The sequence below is a fragment of the Aureobasidium namibiae genome (genome assembly GCF_000721765.1).
Source record: "Aureobasidium namibiae CBS 147.97 unplaced genomic scaffold scaffold_3, whole genome shotgun sequence".
Lineage (NCBI taxonomy): Eukaryota > Fungi > Ascomycota > Dothideomycetes > Dothideales > Saccotheciaceae > Aureobasidium > Aureobasidium namibiae.
Window position 1 is genome coordinate 884092 of NW_013581206.1, and position 17012 is coordinate 901103.

Below are 17012 nucleotides of genomic sequence, written 5' to 3' on the forward strand. Positions count from 1 at the left end.
GAGGAGAGTGTCGAGAGATGTTGGGATGGAATAATGATTTGAGTTAGGTGCAGCCAGCCAGAGTATGCAGATATGCGCTGTACTCGTACAGGAGACCAGAGCAGGAAATGAAAGCGTCCACGGAACGTCCCATCCAATTGATCAGTGATAGTATCTGCAGCAAAGTAGCATGAGGTGGCTTGTGTGTGTGGCGTGAGCAGGTTTACGCAACTTTCAAGGCGTGATCACTCAGAAGGTCAAAAGCTTGTCAAAACTCTTTTGCAGCTCATCACACGACCACACAGCATCGAGCTGCTCAAACAAGGGGATAGAAAACCTCGTTGTGGACCTGTTCTTCTCGTTCCTTCTCTTTCATCGTGAAAAACACAAAGCTTTCCAAAGTACGTACGAGCCTCCAAAATCCCAGATCTGATTTTCCGTCGAGACCAAATCCTAACCACCTCCAGCATCTCCAAACACGCCAGTCAAATACCATGGCACCACTGTCCCACTTCGCCATCGCAGCCCTCGCAGTCGTCAGCGTGGCAGCTGCACCCTTGCTCACCCAGCCCAGCTCTAAAGCCACACTCGAGCGACGTCAAGGTAAAGGTGGTTCCTTCAGCAACTTCATATACGACCTGATCCAGTACTACGCCGAGGAGGAATTCATGAAAGGAGTGGGTGAGATCAGCTACAAGCCTGACATGTCGAATGGCTTTGATTATGAGAAGAAACTCCAGGACGCCCCTCCTCAAGCCGGACAGTGAAAAGGTGTCTGCTGGGAATCTGCTCAAGTGGATCCGCTGGCCAGAGTAGAAAAGGGGCTCCAAAGACCGTGTGGAAGTATCGTGCGGCGTCGCAAGAATGGCTTCGTGGAAATGCAATGTTGAAGAGTGAGGAAGGAGGGATGCTGATATAGTCTTTGTATTGTATGCTCTCTCTTTCTCTATTGCCTAGCTCTTTTTACATTCTGAACTTTCTCTCCTCTTCCTCGCGGAGCTGTGCTGTTGCCTCGCGGACCATCCACTCGCGTCTGTCTTCCTTCATGGCGACAAATACCCAGAACCAGTGGAGTGTCTCCATGAACATGAAGGTGAAAATGAACGAGTTCTTGACAAGGTCGAGGGGGTTTGAGGTGCCCTTGAGGGCTCGGATTGTAGAAGTGGTAGTGTCGTCACTTCTGGTGAGGTAGATGTAGCCGGTGCCGACGAACAGCATGATGAGACGGAAAGGCAGGACGTTGGACCAGTATTCGAGGCATGAGCGTTCGGGGAGGCTGGCTGCGATCAAGTCGCTGACACCGAGGAAGGCTAGGAAGATGGATGCGAGGGCGGTGATTTCTGTAGGCTTGCTGAAAGCTGATGTTGCAGGCTATGGATCTTGTTAGCTGTGATCAGTGGCAGGCAGACATTGCGAGTACTTACCACTTGCATCGACTCGCCCAAGATGACAACAATGTTCTGCTCGGCCAGGACATGAGGCCTGTAGAGCAAGAGGTATGCCGCGGTAATGTGGGCTAGCGACACAGCCTTGATGAGCGTATACGACGAGATTCTGAAGCCCATGTTGATCTGTGTCTTTCCAGTTGCTTGCGTATGTCAGGAACTTGCCTCCGAGGGGCTCTCCCAAGATTATCGTAGCTCCTATGAAACGCGCCTGCCGAATTAATCCCGCCTGCATGACGTTACTTTCTGCCACTTTCCTGTCTAGGCGGGCGGTGACCCATGGCGCGCTTACCAATTGCTATCTATCGCGCTTGCCATCTGTTGCTCGTCGCAATCAACCCATTGTCTATACCATCAAGATGGAGAAGGAACCTTTGCTTGGTGAAATGCCTCGACAGGCTACGGTGCCCAAGTCGCGCCGTATTCTGACAGCCATTCGTGTACTCGCATTTACATTCGCTGCCTCATTTGCTGCCTGTTATTCATGGACTGGTTACTGGCCTCTTGATTATGTTATGTACTCGCCAGCTGAGAGAGTTTTGATCAGGAATCCTTTGATTGGTGTGTATCTTCTTTCTTCCGATTGTCTGATCCTTCTCGGTCCAGTCTCATCGCAAGCTTCGGTCTCATGTGCTGATTTGTTCTAAGATGGTCACAATGACTTGTTGATCTTGATGAGAGTCTTGTACGGCAACCATATATATGATGCCAGGTTCACCGACAAGATGGAGGACGGCGGTCTGCAGGGCCAAGTCGACATCCCTCGTATGAACAAAGGCAAACTCGGAGGTGCATTCTGGAGTGCCTTTGTGCCCTGCCCGACCAACGGCTCAGACTTCTCGGATGCTGCCTATGCTCCTTATGTCAAGACGACACTCGAGCAAATCGATCTCTACAACCGTCTCACGGAAATGTATCCACGCTACTTCACTCCCGCCAAAGATTCTGCCTCTGCTCTGCGTGCGTTTGCTTCGCATCAATTGATCTCGCCTCTGGGTATTGAAGGTCTGCATCAGATTGGCAATTCTGTTTCGACTCTTCGTCTCTACCACAAACTTGGAGTCCGCTACGCGACCCTGACTTGGAACTGTCACAATGCTTATGCTGATGCAGCTCTCATCACTAACTCTGACAATCAAACCGTCGTCGCACCTCCCTTGTGGGGCGGTGTTTCGCCTGCTGGCAAAAAACTGATCAACGAGATGAACAGACTAGGCATGCTGGTTGACCTCAGCCACGTGAGCCAGGATACCATGCTTCATGTCTTGGGTCGGGGTAAAGATGGCTGGCAGGGCAGCATTGCACCGCCCATCTTCAGTCACTCGAGCGCCTATTCCATCTGCCCTCATCCTCGCAACGTCCCTGACCATATACTCCCACACGTCAAGGCCGCACGTGGTATTGTAATGGTCAATGCGAACCCAGACTTCATCAGCTGTCGTGCTTCGAACAGCTCCTCGGGCCTGCCTGAGTTCGTGCCCGAGACCTCAACTCTGCAGCAAGTGGTAAAGCACATCAAGCACATTGGAGACTTGATCGGCTACGACCACGTAGGTATCGGTACCGATTTCGATGGCATTGAGAGTACACCAAAGGGCTTCGAGGACGTGTCTAAATTCCCCAATCTCGTGACCGAGATGTTGAAGCAGGGTATCAGCGAGTCGGATGCTGGTAAGGTTGTAGGCAGAAACATTCTGAGAGTCTGGGCCGATGCTGATGCCGTGGCTACTTGGATGCATAGAAAGGGTGTGTTGCCGCTGGAAGACGATGTGAGACATCCTTGGGAATAAGTTTGTGATGTTGTTCGCTGGTAGGGTCTAAGTGTCAGCCATTTCTGACATTGGGTTTTTTTGTATGTCGCATAAGATATAGTAATACAAGCTGTTGAACATATAAAAGGATGGATGTGTGAAGATCATGGTCATATTTGTCTGCTGATCAACTCGCGAAGGCGGCTGACTGGAAGGATTCCTTGCGTTTATGACCGGTCAACCATGCCGCGTGGATATTACTGGCGCGAATCCTTGATCCTCGGTCTCTGTACCTTACTGCTCTTCATCGTTTTATCGTCAAGTCATGTCGTTTTTAGGACTATCCTCAACCTCTCCTTTCGCGCTCAACCTTGGAGCTGCCGCCGGCGTCTTCCAGCTCACGCTTGGACTCACCGCCATCTTCCAGCCTCGAGTGATGCTTCAAGAGGTCTGGGGTTTCAAACCTGCCTCGACACCTGGCCAAGATCAAGTCCTTGTTGAATCCTTGATGCAACTTTATGGCTTGAGAAACATTGCACTTGGATTGATGATCCTCACTGTCAGAGCTCTTGCTGACAGTAGGACGCTCGGCTGGGTTCTCATGAGCGACATCCTTGTCGCACTTGGCGATGGATTCGTGCAGAAGAAATGTACTGGTGGAGGTCAATGGAAACATTGGGGGTTCCTCCCTATCGGAGTCGGTATGGGTATGCTCTTGCTGGGCTACTTCGATTGACCGGTCTGTGTATCGCATGCGTTTCCATGCGCGATTGGTAATTTGCTGACACTTAGGCAGCCATACAGATCACCGAGATATTCTTGGCACTTTTATACGAGCCTATGGTAATTGAAGGAAGAGGATATTATATTGTCTTATGTCTTGGTGGGTTGATGCTTACTGGTGCCTCGGCTTCGTCGCTTCCTGCGACCAAAAGGATGCGGACATGGCATGAGCTTGGACATTGCAGCTTCACGAGACATATAAGCACACATCGACCTCTTTGTTTTCTCAATACGTATACATCATACCATTGAACAATATGCCTTCATTTTCTGAACACGATTTGGTCTACGAAGACGGCAGCAAAACGCTGCACTACCTCTCCGCCGGCCCCGACAATGGAGATCTTATGATTTTTATGCACGGTTGGCCTGGTATTGGCAAGACGTGGCACGACCAGCTCACCGAGTTCTCAAAGAGAGGTTTCAAAGTTGTTGCTCCTGATATGCCCGGTTACGGTGGATCAACCGCCCGCAAAGTCGCTACCGACTATGCCCAAGAAGAAATCACCAAAGCCATGTTGGCTCTCTTGAAGCACCTCGGACACAACCAAGCCATTTGGGTAGCTCACGACTGGGGATGCGGTACTCTCTGGACTCTGGCAAGAACTCACCCTGAGGTCTTTAAGGGAGCTTGTGGAATGACCGTTCCATACGGTGTTCTCGAACTTGGCCTGGAAGAGGCCCTCAAACATGTCGATCGTAATGTTTACCCCGAAGATCAATACAAATACGGTCAATGGAGTTATCAAGCCTACTACGAGCAGAACTTCGAGAAGGCTACTGAGTGGTTCGACAAAGACCCTCGTGGTTTCTTGAGAGCTGCCTTCACGAAGGGTAACCCTGCAGCCGTTGGAAAGCCCGCACCCATGTCAAGGGCAGTCGAGGACGGAGGCTGGATGGGTGGTATTGAGAGGCCCATACCCGCGAGCGCAATCCCTGACGAGTACGCTTGCATCGACAAGGAGACGTTCGAGGAGCTCGTAGCCGCAATGGAGAAGACAGGTTTCTGGCCTGGTGATGCCTGGTACATCAACCACAAGGCCAACCGTGCCTACAATCTCAAAAACACAAAGAATGATGCTCGCCTCAAATTCCCGGTCTTGTTCATCGAGGCCACATACGACACAGTTTGCGAGACTGTCAACTCCACTCTAGCAAACCCGATGAAGGAGCTCTGCGAGGACTTGACATATGTGAGCATTGCTGCAGGTCACTTTGTGCCTGTCGAGAAGCACGAGGAAGTCAACCAAGCGATGGCAGAATGGCTCGAAGCCAAGGTACGTGGATGAAAAACGGAGTGGGTCTATAAAGCAAGAGCTTCTGTCGTTGTCTATACAGAAATGAAATCTTGATTTCTGATCAACGTAGAAGCTTTGCAATATCAAGACGCATCTATGATTCAAGACTGTTCGCGAAACTAAAGTGGGGACAACAGTTGAACGAGCGACAACAAGGAAGAGCGAACATCTGAGCGTGAACACCCGATCGTCAATCGAGTCAGGGTCAGAGTCAGGATGCAGAGAAGAGATCTGCTTTACTTCTTGGAAATGTTGGGAACCGAGCCAAGTCATGTTGCTTATCAGTGAGAGTATGGCGTTGCCATCAGTGAGATACCGATCGTCGTGTGCTGTTGCCAACAAAGCTGAATCGAGGTTCCACAAGGATATAAGATCATCGTCATCCCCTAGCGTTTGGTCACCTAGAGGCTGTAGCAATCTTCAAAACCAGCCTGGCTCCGAAGCGCGATCCTTGCAAGACACGCGGACACTGCGGGTTTGCAGGAACAGGTCCTGTAGACAATCAATCCCGCCGTGTGACAACCCAGAAAGTGTTGACGCATGAAGATCTTTTCGATCATCCATGCACTTGTATCCCGACCCGAAATTATTGCAACCCGGAAAATGCAGCAAACATGGTCGTACAGTAAGAATGCCCTAATGATCCCAGCATATCTCCTGCTCTCTTATAAGGCAGCGGTGCCCTTTCGATTGCGTCTTTCGAATTGTCTCATCTGTTTGTCTGTCTCTTTCCCTACGTTGTGCTTTCTATAAGCACGTCCAATCGTTTTTGCAGTAATGCAGTTTTTGACCTCTTTCCTTGTGCTGTGCGGCAGCACTTCCGTACTCGCTCAACAATATGCTGGAGATATCATCAGCGCAAATCTTCCAACTATCAACAATGCTGAGGTCGCATTCTTCAAGATTGACGACCCTAGTGGCAAAAACGACGCGCTGACTTTGATCAACTACTACTCTCACGGTACCGATGGAAATCGTATCGTGGAAAGCAACATCCAAAGAGCTGTTATTGTTCTTCATGGTCTTTTGAGAGATCCTTGGAACTATGAGAACGATGTAAGTGACTCGGACATCATTGATACCTCAGACTGACAAGATTGATAGATGCTCAATGCTCTTGCAATGGTTCAAGACACCAATGTCAACCGTGATAGTGTCGCTGTCATGGCCCCATACTTCCCCAATGGCAACGACAAGAACTACGGCTACCCTTGGACGGATGGCCAGAAGGCAGGCCAAGGCTCTACAACCAACGCATTGGTCTGGTCTGGTTCACAATGGTCTGCTGGCGCAAACAACCAATACCCCCACAACAGCCGGAACACATCCAGTTACTACATCCTTGACGAATTGGTCCGTTACTTTGACGACAAGACTCTCTTCCCCAACATGAAGCAGATTGTGCTTGCTGGACACTCGTTGGGTGGCCAAATGCTACAGCGTTACGCTGCAGTTGGTGACCAACTCGAGACTGAGTCGCCTGTTGTTCTGTGGATTGCCAACGGAGATTCTTGGGCATGGCTCAGCGATTACCGCCCTCTGAACATTCCGGACTGTCCCACTTACAACGATTACCGTGAAGGTTTCGCTCAATACGTCGAGTACGGCATGACTTACGGTGCCAATCTGGTCGCCCAAGGTCTCGATGCTATCAAAGCAAACTTTGATAGCAAGCAAATTGCTTGGGCTCGCGCTCTCCAAGACTTTGGTAATCATGCTTCAAGCTGCGCGCCCGAAACCACTGGCCAGGACAGAAACGAACGTTTCTTCTTCTTCATGAAGTGGTTCCAACCTAGCTGCCTTGACCCTTCCAGTATCAACTGTGACACTGTCGATTTGGTCGATGCTCCCCACGATAACGGACAGATGTTCCACTCTGCAGCAGGACTTGCCCGTCTCTTCACCGATAACTTCTACGGCGACAAGAGTCGCGCGTACGACTTTGGTTACCCTCGCAAGCAGCAGGGTGACGATCCGTTCCCGGATCCTAGCCTTGTCAGCACTCCTGCAACAAGCAATTACAACACTTATGCTGGCGGTCTGACCTACCAGGGCTGCTGGACCAACCAAGCCCCGACAACAGCAAATGCACTCTCGACCTTGTTGTACGATGATGCAAGCAACACAATCGAGACATGCACATCTGGCTGTGTGAATGCAGGTTACAAAGTTGCTGGCATGTCGGATGCAACCAAGTGTTGGTGCGGCAATGAGATGAGCTCTGCATCTGCTATCCTCACTGTTGATATGCAGTGCAAGTCTCCATGCCCTGGAAACACCGCTCAGATCTGTGGTGGTATCTCCCGCCTTTCTATCTTCTCTGCTGGATATCCCGCTTTTGTTTAATTGTCAATGTTCCACACTAGAGTTACAAATGTAATGAATCTCTTACTTTACAAGAACATGAATCTCGATGATATGTGCAGACAGAACATTCGTGATCCTGACAAACGAACTCGGATGACGAGTGTGGATAGAGGAAGTTGCCATCGAGTTGTAACTGCCCTCCGAGAGCTGTGTTGCTGCAAAGGTTGAAATACGTGTTCGATACTTCCTCACGCGTGAAAGGAGTCCCTTCCCTCTATCGTACAACGCTGATCGACAATCAAACTTGTGCTTCATCTGTCGTCAGCGCACCACAGCCATCTCAGCATTCGCCATGGCTCCTTTTATTCTTCCAGCATTTTTTCTCCAAAGCCGCCATGGAGGCGATGGCAGCGTTGGCTCTCCTGGAGCTATTCAAGGTTCCGGTAGCAAAGGCGCAGACATATCGACCAAAGTCGCACTCCTCATTGGAATCCTCGCCTTGCTGGCAACAATCTTCCAAACTTTGCAACAGTACATTGGTACAGCAGACGGCTACAGACGTTGCGGCCCCGGCGTCATGGGTCCTTGGGGTCGCAAGACACGATTGCGATGGCGATGGAGAGAGTTTCGATTCGAAGTTCTCTACTGCGTCCCCTTTGTCGAATACAGCCTGGTCGTCAAGGGCGAAGACGGTTCTCGCACTATCCGACCGTTCTGCGACCAGCCGGAACTCACCACTTTCAATCCCAATCCACCAGACAAGCAAAGAGATTGGAATGCTGAACTGGCGGGATGGGTTCATCTGATGCACAATTTGGGCCTACACGATCAGTCCGTCAGACAACGTATTGCTCCCGTCGCTCTTCGCGATGCAGGTCGGATGGCCTACTGCGATTGGATCCGATGTGCACATGTGGAAGAAGCATATCGTAGTTGGGATTTTGTGCCCGACGACGTCCTGAGACCACTGGCTATCACAACTCTTGCAGGTCTAGCAGCTACTACTCGTCGACTGGGACTAAGCTAGAAGCAGTTTGAGCCCAACATTGGTACTTTGCAAGCTGAAGGCAACCATCAGGTCATCACGTCCACCGTAATCCGAGGCATGGGAGTCATCATTCACTACCTGAGAGATCCCGACCTGGACGCGGACGCTCTCGGACAGAAATATCTTTTCAGCACCTCGCCCTTGAGCCAAGCTGATGAATTACTATTCGGACGGATTGCACATTGCGACATGTTCAACACTCATCGAGCGCTGCCCCATCTGATACTGCACATTGGCACCCTGGCTGACGTCTCGTCCACACTGCCTGCCCTCTTCGCCGACTCATCAGCAGCCGACAGCATGATTGCTGCGCTTCGTGCTCGAAGTGATTCAGGAGACAAAGATTGGATGGAGTGTGCCAACGACATGGTCCCGTTCCTTACCCCTTTCTTGGGCATCTCTTCTGATACTCGGCCTATCATCCCCTGGCCAAATACATCAGCACGCGGCATGACACACACAGTCTTCAAACCCTTTCGAGATGAGCTCACTGCACTTACAGGACGAAGAGGAAGCATGATCTCAGACTCTCACAGACTACTTGTACTCTACCTGAGTTTGGAAGCTCGCTTTCATCATCCGGCAGCTCAGCGAGACAGGAACTTCAGTTGGGAGATACCCAAGCTGACATTCAAGAGCGAGTTGGTGACGACAGAGTCGTACGACGCAAGAGCAATCTACGACGTCTTGAGCGAGTGCGAGTCGATGCTACAGGCGAACCCGGTCATCCGCGCTGGCAGATACCATGTCCTCGTCACACAGCATTTGACATACTCGACGCGCATCGAAGCTTCGGCTACAGACGCCGACAAGATGAAGCGTATGTTTGCTGCTCTTCCGGAAATGGCGCGTGCTTTGAGACTGGAATGGGACGACGTTACAGGCGAGATCTTGCAAGCTTTTTCTTCGACTGCGGGTGAGGAACTGGGTGGGAAGACAGAGTGGATCAAGAGACCCAGCGAGGTGGAAGTCGAAGATGCTTGGTTGGCTATGATGCTGCGGGCGATGTGTTGGCAGAGGCTTCACATAGTTCAGCCAGGGATGCCTTTGCCGATCGAGTATGCGAGAAGTATGCTGCCTGTGTTTGTAACCTAAGAGTTTGGATATTGGAGGGGTCGCCAACTGGTTACCTTGCTGGTATGAAGGAGATATTGTTATGCAGTCCATGAATCGATCCTTGTGGCTGAGATTGTCATTTTTATCATCTCGCTTTCTCCGCAACTGTCTCTTCTATGGATTGTAGGGCTGGTTGCAGTGACGATTTTATACATGGTGGTCTTTGCTACATCTTCCTCTTTTATGAACATCCCAACCCCAGTTGAACGCCGCGTAGTTGTACAGGACCAAGTCGACGTGATCTTCCCTCTAGTTGATCTGCTTTCCGTAGAAGGGAACACCGAGTGTGCTGAGCAGCAATCTAGCGTCTCGGTCGTTTGTGGCGGTAGTGTGGACAGTAACGTGGAAGCCAGGAATCATCTTGGGAGGGTACCTTTTTTATCTCAGGGTCAGTCCCTTGTCATCTCCTCATGCCATCACAGAGAGCGCAGAAGACTTACATGTCATAGTTGATTTCAACCTCGGGGAACAACGCCGTCTCCTCTGCGCTGAAGCCAAACGTCAAGTTTCCACTCGAGTCTCCCGAACTTCCCTTGACACCCTTCCACTCCTTGATCTTTGGCATGACGATATCAATCACTTTGGCGAGGAAATGCTGCATGTCTTCTCCCCTGAGCTCTGCAGTAACCGACACATACTGTCCTGCTCTCAATCCAAAGCCAGCAACGTTTTTGCGAGTCTTGTGCGTGGTGACACGGATGTTTGAAATTGCCTGCATGACCATACCCGCCACATGCAAATGTGCAGAGTCGTCCAAAGCACCCTTGACCATGGTGTGCAGAGTGATTTTCTCGAGTTTGGGGACGTTGCGGAAGGTGATTGGTTTGCGCAGCAGACGCAGCACATCGGAACCTCTGGGCCCTCTCAGCGGACGGTTCTTGTAGTAGGGTGACGCGCCTTCCCAGGGTCTCAGACGTGGTGACTTTGCGGGTGCTTTGTAGCCTGGGGGGTGATGCGCGTATGCCAGTGTCATGAGATCGGACTCAAAGGTACTCTGATAAGTCTGTTCCAAGCGCGGCACAGAAAAGGGTCCAGGAACAAAGACGCGAGAAGCAGGATCCGAGTTTGGAGGCGGTTGGTGGGGGTGCAGGGGACCGCGGTAGTACTTGGGAGGACGGAACTTGTATCTGCTGGCGGGCAATTGTCTGTTTCTCTTGCTGGCGCGGCCGACGGGGTCGTAGGTTGTTGCGTGGCCGTCGATGTCGGCATCGAGATTGCGCAGAGAGGAGCCGCCTTCGAGTTCGGTGATGGTGTCGGCGATGTCTGTCGAGGCGTGGCGGAGTTGTGAAGTGATTGGGGTGTATGCAGCTCGTGTGGCTAGGGGCCTCCAGAGGCGCTCTAGCGAGTGTGTGAGCGACATGGCTGGTTGAGCGGTGCTGGAAAGCACTTGGGTGTTTTTGTGTGCTGCACTTGCGCGACGGCAAGGTTCAAGGTCGAAAAGTCGATGAGCACGGGCCAGCCGAGGGGATCAGAAATACAGGCAGGGTCGCCTTTTGAATATGTACAAAACAGACAGATTATCTACACCAAAAGAACGCCATGCTTTCGTCAAAACGTATCCAGTGAACGACAGAAACAACCACATGTGCAGGTCACAAGCCTCGTTCTAAACAGCGCCTCTTCCAACTTTTTTCATGCTGCATTATTACACCACAGCTTCCTCTTCGTCGGGTACCTCTTCCAACGTCTCACTCCTCGACCCCCTGCGACCTCCATGGAACATATCACTTAGCGTAGCACTCAAACTCCTGTCTCTCTTCCTCGAAGACCCCGGTCTTTGCAACGGTGCACTAGTGCCTTCACTCAATGCTTCCATGGCTTCTGTGCGCGACCCTCTGCCAGACGCCCTACGCCGACCCCCAGTAGACGGCGTGTCCACGATGCCTCGAAGCAGACTATCCGCTACGATAGCTGATAACGAAGAAGAAAGCGGATTCGTGAGAGGCCCAGGCAGAATTTGTGTCAACGTATTTAGACGGCCTGGTGTTGTTTCGCTGGGCTCGATTTGACGATAACGTTGTTGTGATGGCGACAATGTGTTCGGACTGTCAATCGAGGGGCTACTAATACCTCGATTGGGTGTTGTCGGTCGTCGCGGACTCAACTTCTGAGACGATATCGTCGGAACGACAGGAGCCGACGTTGTGGCGTGCATGGGTGGGGGATTCTGTCGTCGTTGCTCAGCGGCTACGCTGGCATCTGAGCGTGGGTGGATGGACGAGATGTTTGCGGGTGCTAGTAATGTCCATGGATTCTCGTTCAACGGTGAAGAAGGTTCGAAGCTGAAGGGTTGCGTAGGACTGTCATCCGAGGTGATGACAAAGGAGGGAGCCTCAGAGCGAGACGATTTCGGTCGTGCTGAAGATGGTCGCAGAGAACCACGACGCGCATCACTGTCTGATCGTTCGCGAATCTCGGGTTGTTGGTGTTCTTCGTCTATCAGATCGATTGCTTCGCCGTCCTCGGAACCCTCTTCCTCATCTTGCTGCCTGCTCTTTCCACGTCCTGACGTGATCAGCCAGACTCCTGAGAAGGTCAAGGCACATCCCGCGAAGAACTTGATGGCATCGTCTGTTGTCGTTCGTTCAAAATCGCGGTAGAGAATTGCACTGCCAACAATGACCGAAAGCGTGAAGATGACAAACTGGACCGGAATGACTTGAGTCGAGTCAAAGTGCTGGAGAGCGCGGTTGAGATACTTGATCTGCAAGATGGCCGTTGACACCAGAACTGCGACCAGGAGGTATGTGATGGGGAAAGTAACGACGTGCCAGATGGTGTTGGAGAGCAAGGATGCCACACCTTTAGTCGAGAGAGCTGTGTAACCACCTGTAGACGAGCATTAGACGTATTGTCATTTGAGGAAGAGCAGTATGCACTCACCAAACAAGCCAACAAGACCGAGATCAATCAAAACAGACTTGTGCCCATACTTGGAGCTCAGCGACATCAGAACTAGCATCAAAAAGACAGTGATACCAAAGTATGTCTCAAACTCCCAGGTCGAGATGAGTTCCCAGATCTTGTCAGGCCCCAACTTCGGGTTGTTGTCGCTGGCGCTGAGCACGACTGTAACGCAGCCGCCAACTGCAACTATAACACCGAATCCATCTCTTATCCTGAACTGCTCGTGCAGCAACAGAGGCGCGATCAAGCAGTTTGACACCAACGCAACGACACCAAGAGGAGACACAATAGAAGCGGGCGCAAAGCCATATGCGAGGAAGTTTCCTGCCTCGCCGACAGTCATGAGGGCAATGCCCAACCACCAGATAGGAGACTTCAGGTACGACTTTGGTCCTGTGGCTGGCGACTTTTTGTTCGGACGGATAGTCGACTCGGAGGAGGTCGAGGCAGACGAAGGAAGCAGCGGATCAGACTCGTTTGGCTCAACACCATTGCCATTGAGATTCTGGGCTGCTCTTTCCTCAGCTATGCGCTCCTGTTGAGAAACACGACTCCGGTTGCGTTTGTCGCTTTTCCTCTCTTCCTCGTCTTGATGGTATTGGCGATTGAGACGGATATGGGCATATCGCTGCGTGTTCAAGGCGAACGAGATGAGGACATTGCCAATGATTGCGGTCGTGATGCCTATAATCGAAGACCAACCGCCGTTGACCTTGTCCAGTGGATTTCCCATATGCAGAAAGTCGAGCAGCATGACGGCGTCTGTGTTCGGAGCGTGCGGGGACCGCTAGAAAAGAGTCCTGGGTTTTCGTTGTATGTTTATCGCTCGTCTCTAGCCATGGCAGTATGCAAAAAAGCAGCTCTATCAGGTCAAGGAGCACGCAACCAAGGACGGCGACGAGAATATCGACGACGGGGCCATCTTCACATGCATGCACGATGATGAGAAGGCACAAACTCAATTCCGCCGGCGAATCATTTGCCGATCTTCCGCTCGTGTCGCCCAAATCTCCGCCTGCCTCCTATTCACGCATTACTCAGTCACTGCTATGAGGATCATCAAGTATTATTGGAAAACACAGAGATATGAGTCTCCTTATTCAATCATGTCTATCTACCAACTTTGGTGCCCAATTTTCCTGTTGATACATCCCTTCCGAATCTTTCACAAAAAAGCCACCCTGATTAGTAAAAAGTGGGTATACCTGGACCTGCCAGAAAGAAGATGACAAAAAGTGCGTCGCTATGCAATATGGAAAACAGAAAAGGCTCTCGATATCTTAGAGGATCAAGAAGGCCATGGCGGCTCCGACGGCGGAGAAAAGGCCAGTAGCGACAGTGTTCAAGACACCGGCGTTGGTGCTCTGCTGTGCGGGCTGGCTCGAGGTGGCCGAAGCAGAAGAACTGGAAGATGAACTCTTAGATGCGGCGGATGATGATGCAGCTGCGGTAGATGAGGTGACTTTGGCGCTGGCACTGCTAATGACAGAGCTCAGTGTCGACGAGGCAGACAAAGTGAAGTTGGAGGTGGCAACAACAGCATCGCTGCCCTGAGCCTGAGCCTTCTTAACGCTGATGGCCGAGGTAGGAGCGACGGTGTTGAGGCTGTTGGAGACCACGGCAGTAGACTTGAGGGCAGTCTGTGTGGCACTCTTGGAAGCTGAACCGCTGCTGCCAGATGCCGAAGATGCCGAAGATGCGGATCCAGAGGAACCAGAAGAAGATCCGTCGACCAGCTTGATGCTCTCGTAGCTGCCAGTCTTGTCCGTCCACTGGTATGCTCCGGCCGGGTTGTAGTTGGTGACGCTGACAGACTTGACGTACATGGTGAAAGGAGCCTGGGAGAAGTCCGTCTCACCACCAGCCCACTCGATCGTACCCTTGGCGTTGGTGGCCGGATCGCCAGCAATCCAGTTGCCCAACTTGAGGCGCATAGGGGTCTGAGGGAAGTTCTCACCGCCAACGGCATCAGCGTACTTGAGAGTGCGAACAATCACGCCGTCAATGAGCCAGTCAACCTTGTCCTTGGTCCAGTCAAAGGTGTAAGTGTGCATGGTTGTCTGAGGTGATGACACACTCTGGTAAGTACCGCGATCGTATGAAGTGGTGTTACCCTTGCCGAAGTAGTTAGTTTGGGCCTGGGTAGTATCGCCGCCGAGCCATTCCCAGTCAATCTCGTCCAGATCCTCGGATTGGAGAACCATACTGCTCACAATGCCAACACCAGGAGCTGCTTGCATCGTAACGTCGACACGTCCGAAGAAGATGTAGAAGTCAGACGAGATGGTTGGTGCCTGGTTCTTGCCATTGATGACGAACTGTGCACCCTTTGAGCCATCGTAGGTAAGAGAAGTTCCGGTCGCAGCACTCCAACTAGCAAGAGCCGACTTGCCCTTGGTGAAGTCGCAGGCAAAGCTAGCAGAGTCGAGTCCAACATCGTTAGGGCATGTCTTCTCCATAGGGTTGCAGGTGGTGTAAGTCTGAGCAAAGGCAAGGGGGATGACAGCCAGCCCAGCCAGGGCAGAGTTTCTGGCGAAGTGCATCTTGTTGTTGTTGTCGTCGGTGGTGTCGATGAAACGTCTCTCGATGATAAGGAGAGGGAGGACTTGTGTTGGATCTTGGCCTTATGAGGTCAAAGGATATGAATGTGATTGTTTGTGGATAAGAGGAATGTAGGTCGAAATTATGCACAGAAAAACAGAATCGATATGTGGTGTGAGGAATGCTGTAACAAGGGGGAACGGCGTTCTATTATGTACTCGACCTCCGGCCCAGCGCCAATGGGCCATTGACAAGGTGGACTATTCGTATTATAGCGAAGCACAGATTCTGATACTCACTAGCGTGCCTGCGCCACCTGCTGCCACCGTTTCGTCCGTTCACTGGCTGGCAGGTTGGTCGTCACCGAAGAAGATCTGGAGATATGCAGATGACACAGCCGCTGCCTCGAATACAGTCGCCTGTCTTATTCTGCCTGAGACCGAGATGTAAGAAGACTCTATAATAACTCAGAATCAGGGATCTGCAGCAGAGCGCCTCGAGTCTCAAAGGTACAGCTTGCAGAGTAAAAGAGGTGGTTGGTAGCTGCGAGCGGTGATAGGGTCTCCCCAGCCCTGCCGTCACCCGGCAAACTGAACCTTAATCTACCGGCCCCAGCCATCCACAATCGATGTTCGTCGTTGCGCCCACGAGGCAACCGCGCAATCGACATGACGACGCCCTGGAACTGCCAGTAGTGTTTCTACCTCTGCTCGTGTCTCCCTCGCTCATGTCTCGAGATTCCCGTTTCCTTCAGCAGTTTTCTGTCTCTTCCTTGCTGTTGACCTAGTGATGCGCCCTGAACCCGTCCGGTTGCTCGCATCCAGAGCCAAGACGGCAAGCTTTTTCTAATTTCAGCACCACACCGCTGGCGAGTCTGTCGGCCATTACGACTCTTTACGAAAGCACCTATCTTGGTCTCCTTCTGCCTTAACAGTCCAGCTATTTTTGATCTCTGTCGTTGTGGCAAAACGCTCCTTCTACTGCGCCTGTATACGAAGTACCATTCTCTTCATCCAGCTCTTGCAAGCGGCCAAGACCAGCAACCGCCCTCGCCTAGCGCCGAGATGTTCGGCTTCATTTTCTGGTCCTCAGCCCAAGACAGTGCCGACGCTTGCTGAGATGAGCGACCTCTTTTGAGCAATGGTTGATCGGTCTGAGATGACACTCATCTGAGTCTGACTCAAAAAGGCCATACGCTATACGCTATACGGTGTCACTTTGAAGGGTTGCATCTGCATGTCTACGACCAGAGGTTATACTACCCTACCAAGCGCATAGCCACAATACGCATACGACGCGCGTGTCTTAGCATCGAAGAAAGTATGGTGCCCCTATAACAACTGTAGGTTTACCAAGGAGGTTTCTTCTGGAGCTCAGGAGCTTTCAAGCAGAAGAAATCCCTCAAAACTCATCCTTTCAAAGACCTTCTTCTGTCATACCCCCTTGGCGCTTCGCATACTTGGTCTTGGAAGTATGCCAATCTCCACCTCGGCTCTGAAGGATTTCAGACTCCACTGGTTCATGATCGGTGATCTGCATGTTTCGTTCGTTCCAAGATGCACATGCAGGATATGAGACAGTGTACTCTTTAGAGCGGATCTACTTTCTGCCTGCGAACCAGAGGCTGCAACCCGTACTCTGATGTGTGAGTTCTACAAACATACAGGCATTCCATTGTGAACATCGCATCAGAGACACTCTTGCATTTCAACACCGTTTTTGTCTACTAGATTTGAAACCCTTTATCCCCCCATACAGGACATACGAGATACCATACGAACCAACCCGTCGTTACCCTCTGAACCTCACTTCCCACCATCTCTACCACGATAAAACC

General features: G+C 51.4%; 10 protein-coding genes across 10 annotated transcripts; 6 read left to right on the plus strand and 4 right to left on the minus strand.

Moving 5' to 3' along the window:
* Positions 1-473: 473 nt before the first annotated feature.
* Positions 474-876, plus strand: M436DRAFT_79354 (uncharacterized protein; the record flags this gene model as incomplete). The annotated part of the gene is made up of 2 exons (XM_013575043.1): positions 474-742; positions 801-876. The coding sequence occupies 2 exons, from the start codon at positions 474-476 to the stop codon at positions 874-876; spliced, it is 345 nt and encodes a 114-aa protein (XP_013430497.1).
* Positions 877-942: 66 nt separating this feature from the next.
* Positions 943-1544, minus strand: M436DRAFT_39477 (uncharacterized protein; the record flags this gene model as incomplete). The annotated part of the gene is made up of 2 exons (XM_013574553.1): positions 943-1350; positions 1404-1544. The coding sequence occupies 2 exons, from the start codon at positions 1542-1544 to the stop codon at positions 943-945; spliced, it is 549 nt and encodes a 182-aa protein (XP_013430007.1).
* Positions 1545-1939: 395 nt separating this feature from the next.
* On the plus strand, positions 1940-3214 carry M436DRAFT_40482 (uncharacterized protein; the record flags this gene model as incomplete). Its single annotated transcript, XM_013574729.1, has 2 exons — positions 1940-1985; positions 2073-3214. 2 exons carry the CDS (start codon positions 1940-1942, stop codon positions 3212-3214), a joined length of 1188 nt encoding a protein of 395 aa, XP_013430183.1.
* A 307-nt stretch (positions 3215-3521) lies between these two features.
* Positions 3522-3911, plus strand: M436DRAFT_31369 (uncharacterized protein; the record flags this gene model as incomplete). The annotated part of the gene is made up of 1 exon (XM_013574514.2): positions 3522-3911. A coding segment is annotated over one exon (390 nt), but the record flags the coding sequence as incomplete, so codon positions are not given.
* Positions 3912-4215: 304 nt separating this feature from the next.
* On the plus strand, positions 4216-5247 carry M436DRAFT_40354 (alpha/beta-hydrolase; the record flags this gene model as incomplete). Its single annotated transcript, XM_013574710.1, has 1 exon — positions 4216-5247. The coding sequence occupies one exon, from the start codon at positions 4216-4218 to the stop codon at positions 5245-5247; it is 1032 nt and encodes a 343-aa protein (XP_013430164.1).
* Positions 5248-5870: 623 nt separating this feature from the next.
* On the plus strand, positions 5871-7602 carry M436DRAFT_70485 (WSC-domain-containing protein; the record flags this gene model as incomplete). The annotated part of the gene is made up of 3 exons (XM_013574948.1): positions 5871-5876; positions 6040-6312; positions 6361-7602. 3 exons carry the CDS (start codon positions 5871-5873, stop codon positions 7600-7602), a joined length of 1521 nt encoding a protein of 506 aa, XP_013430402.1.
* Positions 7603-7915: 313 nt separating this feature from the next.
* Positions 7916-9706, plus strand: M436DRAFT_70486 (uncharacterized protein; the record flags this gene model as incomplete). Its single annotated transcript, XM_013574949.1, has 2 exons — positions 7916-8552; positions 8625-9706. The coding sequence occupies 2 exons, from the start codon at positions 7916-7918 to the stop codon at positions 9704-9706; spliced, it is 1719 nt and encodes a 572-aa protein (XP_013430403.1).
* Positions 9707-9976: 270 nt separating this feature from the next.
* M436DRAFT_70487 (ribosomal protein L5) lies at positions 9977-11087 on the minus strand (the record flags this gene model as incomplete). Its single annotated transcript, XM_013574950.1, has 2 exons — positions 9977-10100; positions 10168-11087. The coding sequence occupies 2 exons, from the start codon at positions 11085-11087 to the stop codon at positions 9977-9979; spliced, it is 1044 nt and encodes a 347-aa protein (XP_013430404.1).
* A 1134-nt stretch (positions 11088-12221) lies between these two features.
* M436DRAFT_17334 (DUF803-domain-containing protein) lies at positions 12222-13337 on the minus strand (the record flags this gene model as incomplete). The annotated part of the gene is made up of 2 exons (XM_013574489.1): positions 12222-12556; positions 12611-13337. Coding segments are annotated over 2 exons (1062 nt in total), but the record flags the coding sequence as incomplete, so codon positions are not given.
* A 577-nt stretch (positions 13338-13914) lies between these two features.
* On the minus strand, positions 13915-15177 carry M436DRAFT_39336 (concanavalin A-like lectin/glucanase; the record flags this gene model as incomplete). Its single annotated transcript, XM_013574533.1, has 2 exons — positions 13915-14262; positions 14368-15177. The coding sequence occupies 2 exons, from the start codon at positions 15175-15177 to the stop codon at positions 13915-13917; spliced, it is 1158 nt and encodes a 385-aa protein (XP_013429987.1).
* Between the last annotated feature and the right edge of the window lie 1835 nt (positions 15178-17012).